The 8062-nt window shown below is 40.0% G+C and overlaps 1 protein-coding gene across 1 annotated transcript; it reads left to right on the plus strand.

Annotated features, from left to right (window-relative positions):
* The first annotated feature begins 556 nt into the window (after window positions 1–556).
* Window positions 557–5403, plus strand: LOC114742412 (uncharacterized). The gene is made up of 3 exons (XM_028930676.1): window positions 557–1027; window positions 1138–1469; window positions 1563–5403. The coding sequence occupies exons 1-3, from the start codon at window positions 557–559 to the stop codon at window positions 5401–5403; spliced, it is 4644 nt and encodes a 1547-aa protein (XP_028786509.1).
* Window positions 5404–8062: the final 2659 nt, after the last annotated feature.

Raw genomic sequence — 8062 nt, forward strand, 5'->3', positions numbered from 1 at the left:
TCACATGTCGGCGGAGGATGCGATGAAGGGATGGAAGGATCAGTTCGCGAAGTGGAATGGGAAGAAATCTACGTCAGATGCAGTGATGGAGGGAGATGGGTTATCTGAGGAAAGATCATCAGATGAGGAGCATTGGTCCAAGTCGGGGAGGTTTCCATCGTTGAAATTTTCCGATACACAATATGAGGCATGGTGCAAACCATTCCGGAACTCCTTGATCGTGAAGCTTATGGGAAAATCATTTGGCGAGGGTTTTATGCGGCAATGCCTGGAGCGTATGTGGGGTAGACCTCAGTCTCCTATTAAAGTAATGCCACTGAGTAACGGTTACAGCATGGTCTCTTTCTTTTCGGCAAAAGACCGGGATTATGCGCTGCAAGAGGGGCCTTGGATGATTGGTGATCATTATCTGTTAGTACAAAGATGGCGTCCGAATTTTAACCCTTGGAGGGCTGATCAACAGAAGAGAATCGCGGCCTGGATCCGCATTCCGGACCTGCCCGTCGAGTTATACAACGTTGAATCTCTTTGGCAGCTAGGCAATCTTGTTGGTTAAATGCTCAAAATTGACCGTACTACAGCCTTTTCAGAGAAAGGTGGGTTTGCCCGTATTTGCATGGAAGTAGACTTGGAGAAACCTTTGCTACCGGCTTTCATGCACTTCGGTGAGGTGCATAAAATCCTATATGAGGGGTTACACCTCATATGCTTTCGGTGCGGCCAATATGGTCATCACAAAGAACAGTGCCCAACAGGAATAGTGGAGGCGGAGAAGACTGGTAGCTCGTCCAATGCACATTGCTTGCCTTCGGAATCCAACGTCGGTTCTTCGATCTCCACCGAGAAGCCGACGGCGGGGACAACAACTGTTAATGTTGATAGCAATATTTTCGGTCCCCACATGATTGTCAAACGTAGTTTCCGCACGAGACTTGCGACTCATGATACGGATAAATCTCAGACAGAATTGGTGGCGAAGAAAACGCTAGCTCAACCAGCAGCTGTTACAATGCCGCAAAAGGTGCAGGTACAATCTAATCAGATCCCGAAAAAGCAGTGGCAAGCCAAGGAAGCCCGTACCAAAGATTCCGAGATCCTTGACATTCAACTTGATGAGATTCAGGGTGTGGATAACAGGGAACTGACATACAAGTCCATAATAATCATGAGAGTGACTGGGTCCCAGCTGGTTCAAAAAAGAAACTACCCGGTTCACGTAAGCTTAAAGGAAAGGAGAATATTCTAGGGGTTAAACTGTTGGGTCAATCAAAAGGCAAACGTGATCTAGGTAAAAATGAAGCACGTGGGAAACTCATTCTCTCCAATCCTTTCTACATCCTCAACGGTGGGACACAGGAGGGACAAACTAATACCAGCAGCAATGCTGGAATGATCATTGAGGCGATCTCGCATGTCCAAGCTTCTAAACTTGACGTCGGGGGGGGTCCAACAACATGTACGACAGACCAGTGAGAATGATACCCAGGTTATTACACCGACGGGAGTCTCCTCCCAAAACTCTGTACCAGTTTCCTCATGAATTGCTTAATCTGGAACTCTAGAGGGACAGGCTCACGTTCCTTTCCTCAACTCGTTCGGGAATTGACCTCCTTCTACAGCTTGGATTTTGTGGCCATACTAGAAACTCGTTGCAGCGGGGCCAAAGCTGTTGATATCAGCAAGAAGTTGGGTTTTCAGTTTTCTGAGATTGTGGACGCGGAAGGTTTCAGCGGCGGAATTTGGTGCTTATGGTCCTATAAGATTCGGTGTGTGGAGTGCGTTTCAAAGAGTCCTCAATTCATTCATTTGAAAATTGAAACTTATGCGGACCAAGTATGGTGGTTTACGGTAGTGTACGCGAGCCCAGTAGTGGCGAAACGTCGGCCGCTATGGAGGGAGCTCCTAGCTCTACAGTGCCATGTAAATGGACCTTGGTGCGTTACAGGGGATTTTAACGCTACTATTTCAGCCTCGGAGCGCTCTCCCGCTGGGGCTATAGATCGCGATTTTAACTCTTTTGTCTTAGACTCAAATCTCAGTGATATGGGTTTTCTAGGTCCACGGTTTACCTGGAAACGCAACACCTCAGAGAGTCGGATTGACAGAGTCTTGAGCAACCCTGAGTGGCTAGATGTCTTTAGGGATGCCTCGATTACTCATCTCCCTTTCTTTAAGTCTGATCACCGACCTCTCCTCTTAAAGCTTCACAGAGATGGTGTTCGACAGCATGGGAATAGACCCTTTCGCTTTATTGCATCCTGGGCGCTTCATGAGGATTTTAAAAAATTTGTCAGGGGTAACTGGAAGAGTCAGGTTCCGTGGACTGAGAATATCCATCAATTCACGAGCGCCTGTACAACGTGGAATAAAGAGGTCTTTGGGCATACAAATTCTCGAAAGAAATCCTTACTCTGTAGACTGGAAGGTATCTCCAGAGTGGAAGCTAGAGTCAGTCTTTCCCCGGAGCTCCTTGATCTCCAACGCCAACTGGGAAAGGAGCTAGACGAAGTACTCCTACAAGAATCACTCATCTGGGCTCAGAAAGCTAGGAGCGATTGGCAGATCTATGGAGATAAAAATACTAAGTACTATCACAACCGAGCAAATAACAGGCGCAAGCGTAATTTCATTGGGGCAATCAAGAATGAACTTGGTGATTGGGTTTATAATGCTGAAAGTATAAAGTCAATGGCCACCGCTTTCTTCTCTCATCTGTTCACGGAAGACCAACCCGCTAGAGAGCCTATTGCTTGCTCAATTACTTATCCACCCTTGAAGGAGGAGGATCAGACTAGAATGGTAAGAGAAGTGGGAGACATTGAAATCAAGGAAGCTTTATTTTCCATGGGGGCGCTCAAAGCACCGGGACCGGACGGGCTCAATCCTCTATTCTACCAAAGCCAATGGGACCATGTGGGAGCTTCTATCTGTTCTTTTATCAAACACGTGTGGAGAAATCCGGATGGTATTGCTAATATTAATGATACTTATCTCGTACTCATTCCGAAAGTTGATCACCCAGAAATGTTGAGAGACCTCCGACCTATTGGGCTGTGCAACGTCATCTTTAAAATTATCACTAAAATCATAGCCAATCGACTCAAGCCTTGTTTGTCTTATATGATTAGTCCTACTCAGTGCAGTTTCATTCCCAGTCGTCATAGCTCGGATAACATTATTGTGGCCCAGGAAGTGGTGCACTCCATGCGAATCAAACAGGGATATAAAGGATTCATGGCTATTAAAATCGACCTTGAGAAAGCTTATGACAGAGTGAACTGGAATTTCCTCATTAACTGTCTCAATGAGATGCAAATTCCTACTCATGTTACCCAGATCATATCCCATTGCATATCGTTAGCTAAAATGCAACTTCTTTGGAATGGGGAAAAGACGGAAGAATTCAAACCCACCAGAGGGGTCCAGCAAGGGGATCCTATCTCCCCATATCTCTTTGTGATATGCATGGAGAAACTAGCCCAAATGATTCAGGAGAGAGTGAATAAGAACGAATGGACCCCAATCTCGCTGTGTAAGCAAGGCCCTCCTCTTTCTCACTTATTTTTTGCTGATGATATTATCTTGTTTTCAGAAGTGTCCATTCATCAAGCAGCGGTCATTCACTCTTGCCTCGAAGAGTTCTATAGCCGCTCAGGTCTGAAAGTTAACGTGCGTAAAACCCGAGTCTCTTTCTCCAGGAATGTGAACCATACCCGGAGGTCCGAAGTAAGCAACATCCTCGGTTTTCAACTTGCGGCAGATCTCGGCAAGTATTTGGGAGCCCCACTCCATCATAGAAGAATCTCTAAAAGCAGTTATCAAGAGGTGGTAGACAAGGTGAAACAGAGACTGTCCAACTGGAAGGCTAACTCTCTTTCTTTAGCAGGCAGGATCACTCTGGCATCTTCCGTAACGTCAGCTATTCCAGAGTACTCGATCCAAACTGCCTCCCTGCCTATAAGCACGTGTGAAGCGGTGGAGAAACATAATAGGTGTTTCATATGGGGGTCCTCCGAAGGTCACAGGAAACCGCATCTGGTAGCCTGGGATAAGGTTTGCACTCCGAAGAAGAATGGAGGTCTCGGTCTTAAGCATTTACGCCACCAGAACCAAGCCTACATGGCTAAACTGGGTTGGAACCTCATCAATCGTCGGGATGCTCTTTGGGTTAAGGTAATTAGAACCAAATATAGATGTGGGTCTGATTTGATACCCACTATAGATCACGAAAGACCTGGTTCGAACATCTGGAAAGGCATTAAAGACGCTTGGAAATATGTTCAGGAGGGGGTTCAGACAACTCAGGGCAATATTGAAGCACGATGGCGATACGACAGGAACGGTGTCTTTTCTATTAAGTCAGCTTATTCTCTCATTACACAGGACCAGCAGGTTTCGAACCCGATATGGAGTAAAATTTGGAAACTCCAAGTCCTTCAACGGTGCAAGACATTCATGTGGCTTTCCCTCCACAATAAACTTTTGACGAATCAAGCTCGAGTGGAAAGAGGTATGGTGACGACCCCAATCTGCACGTGGTGCGGCTCTCATTGCGAGAGTTTACTTCATGTTCTTCGGGACTGTGACGACACTAGATGCCTTTGGTCTTCCATGGTCAAATACAGCTTGTTGGACAGGTTCTTCTCCCTCGAGTTAACGGATTGGCTACAATTCAATATACGGAACCCCGGGGGCTCCTTCGGCGACGGTTGGAGTGAGTTTTTTGCCACTATTTGCTGGCTCCTTTGGTCAAGTAGGAACGAGAGAATTTTCGAAGGCAAGTGGACCCCGAATGCAATGCTGATAGCCAAGGCAAGGCACATCCTCTCAAACCTGAAACAGGCTGCAACTAAACTCAGAGGCAGTAATCTCAATGGTCACCGTGTCACGGTACAGGGTATTAAATGGTCCCCCCCTCCACCAGGCTGGGTTAAACTGAATGTTGATGGTGCCTTCTCCACGCTGCATGGAGCCGGCTGTGGAGGGATTTTGCGAAATCATGTGGGTTCCTTCATCAGCGGCTTTATGTTCCATCCTAACGACGGTGATAGCCTGGCTGCCGAGCTGTGGGCTCTGGTGTGTGGCCTGAAAATGACGTGGGACTTTGGTTTTAGGAAGGTTATCGTCGAAACTGATGCCTCTGAAGTGATTCGCTTGTTGTATCATTCTTCAGATAAGGACCATCATCTTCTCCAGTTGATTTCTGAAGCTCGCTCTATGGTTGATCGCTCTTGGGAGGTGGATCTGGGTCTCATTCCGAGATCAACTAACGAGGTAGCCGACCATCTAGCCAAGAAGGCGCTAAGGACCGCCCCTGGTTTGCATTTGTTCTCATTCATGACTGAGGAGTTGCGTGAGTTAGTAATGAAGGATTACACCGTGGAGGCTGCCACTTTTAGTTAGTTTTGTTTTGTCTCTTGTGTATCAAAAAAAAAATATTATATATATAAAATTAAATTAGTTTTATCTTGAAGATCTCAGACACAGTGAATTACAATTACGTTGACCAGCGGGACATGGCGATGTTGACTTGAATCTTGGGGAGTACGGTCACTGAGATAAACTTCCGGAGATTGAAAATCAATAGCGGGTGATGGTGGCAAATCAACAAGCGTTCTGAAGAAAGCTTCAGTGTAACGTTCAACTGGGTCCTGATCATGAAGCATACTTGAACAAATAATTCAAAAAAATAATTATCATATATTAACATTTGCATCTCTAATATTGCAACGCAATAACTATACTACAAAAAATTAACATTTAAAAAAAAATAAACTAAGATGTAATTGTACGTACTTCTATAATATTAATGGGAAGATTTTCAGAATTCATCAGCGACGGTGCTTTATATGATTCTTCTGTGTCTGGTTCGTATTATAAAAGGATGGTGGGGTTTGGTTTTTAAAAAAAGAAATTAATGAGAAGGAGAGCTTTATAGATCAAGCAGTGATGACCGTTATATATACTTCCAGAAGGTGAATATGCTGTACTTGGGGATCGGAAGTGAATCTGATACCCCGTGTATGAAGTTGACCATAAATAAAATGAAGTAATCTTTTTGTACTTAATTTAAAATATATTCAACAAATTTTATTATATTAAACAAATTTTACCAAATTAATTAAAATTACTATGAAATTTTTTTCCCTAAAATACCCTTGTTTTTCGTATTTATACACAGTTTACATAATGATCTTTTATGTGTGTAATGATAGTTTATATGATTTTCAACTTATAGATTTCAATTGTTTAATGTATTACTAGAATATTTGTACATTCTTTTCATTAACAATAATCCATTTTTTAAATATTGAATTACGTCTCAAAATCAAATGACACGAAAGATCGATTTTTTTAAATACTTGTTAGTTTTTCTCTAATATATAGAAAATTTTGATACAAAATATAAAATCAATAGTAAATCATATTTTTTTATGAAAATAGTAAATCAAATTATTCTCATGATAAAAATAGTGTAATTCGTTGCTATGGGAGATGACTTTCTTTAAGATAGAGAAGTTATAAATTTTCATTAAATTTATTTAACTTGTGCGCGTATCTCGGTATCTGTTGCCCAAAAGATCACATTAAGATCCGTAAGTGATTTTGTTTCGCAACACCGTAAATTAAAAGAAATATAGAATTTCTTCCTTAATTTCAATGTGAATTATCTTAATCGATTAGAATATTTTGTATTCTTTTCAATAGAGATAATTATTTATTTTTTGAAAAAAAATGACAACCCAGATCAAGATAAAATTTTATTTAAAACAATTATTATTTTCTATCTCATATTCAACAAAATATTTTTCCAACGTAAATAAATAAAATAAGTATTTCATTAATTATTATGGTTTGCATTATTCATTGTAGTATTTTTTTTTCCTTTCTCTTTTCTTTTCAGCAATTATTAATTCTATACTAATTTTTCATCATTGGCTTTTAGATAAACTGAGATACATCCCGATATCTTATAGTCATGACATGCAGAAATTTTGTATTTCTGATGATTTTTTCAAATAAAAAAAAAACCATGAAATTGTGCCCTAAGAATAGACTTGATATATTCCTTGGCGAAAAGATGGCCGATATTTAATTATTTATTAATGTCGTATGCGCAGCTTTTGCTGACCACATTTGCTTGAGCAAGATATTAATTAACACAGTTTTAAGGGGCTTGATAACTATTAGATGTGCGTGGTTCCAAATTAAATAAAGAGAAATGGGAGAATTAAATACATTTGATCCGCTGGCAAAATATAAAAAGATACAATTGATCCAAGTGATGATAACTCCCATGAAATTTCAATAACCCAATGTTTTTAAAATAATCACATATATTCGTTCATTTTTAAAGATTTTATATATATATATATATATAAATCCAATAATTTTGTCTCTTTAAAATCAAACATGTTTTGTATGTTTATTTCTTTATGACTAAATAAATTAAACGGTTAATATAATTTTTGGTCCTTAAAGTTTGTATGACTTTTGCTTTTAGTCTTTAAGTTTCGAATCATAGGTTTTAGTTACTTTAAAGACAAAATGATTCATGTTTTTACTAATTTATGAGACTAATTTTTAGATGGAATGAAACTTGAGGAACTAATACTTGTAATTTGAAACTTAAATAATCATATCCAAAGTGATAAAAAAAAAATCTGAAGGACTAAAAATTGTATTAACCTAAATTGAATATAATATCCTAAAAATTCTGAACAAATGAGCTGATGTACGTAAGACGTCTATGAATATGAATAATGCTCATATTCATGGATACAAGCAGAAGCTCACAAATTCTATGTACGATCATACTTGATTGAAATTTTTACACTGAAACCAGTCATATCCATTGTTCACAAAAACAAGCAAATTAAACTTCAATGATTAAATATTTCACAGTTACGTAAATATATACAGAGTCCTAGAAGGAAAAAGAAAGAAGTATTACATTATTAGAATAAGAATTTTGATTTTAATCCATCAAGTTTCAAATCATAAAGGCAAATTGATTCAGATTTTTATTAAATTATGAGAGGAATGTTTTAGACGGAAAGAA

This window comes from Neltuma alba, unplaced genomic scaffold (genome assembly GCF_004799145.2).
Source record: "Neltuma alba isolate B1F8T4 unplaced genomic scaffold, ASM479914v2 tig00003742_pilon, whole genome shotgun sequence".
Taxonomy (NCBI): Eukaryota; Viridiplantae; Streptophyta; class Magnoliopsida; order Fabales; family Fabaceae; genus Neltuma; species Neltuma alba.

Excerpts from the sequence above, each read along its gene's own strand:
- LOC114742412 (XM_028930676.1), top strand. The coding sequence starts at position 557 with ATGCTCAAAATTGACCGTACTACAGCCTTTTCAGAGAAAGGTGGGTTT. Across the intron at positions 1,028-1,137 it reads CAATGCCGCAAAAGGTGCAG|GGAACTGACATACAAGTCCA; the intron begins GTACAATCTAAT and ends TGTGGATAACAG. Across the intron at positions 1,470-1,562 it reads ACAACATGTACGACAGACCA|AGGGACAGGCTCACGTTCCT; the intron begins GTGAGAATGATA and ends CTGGAACTCTAG.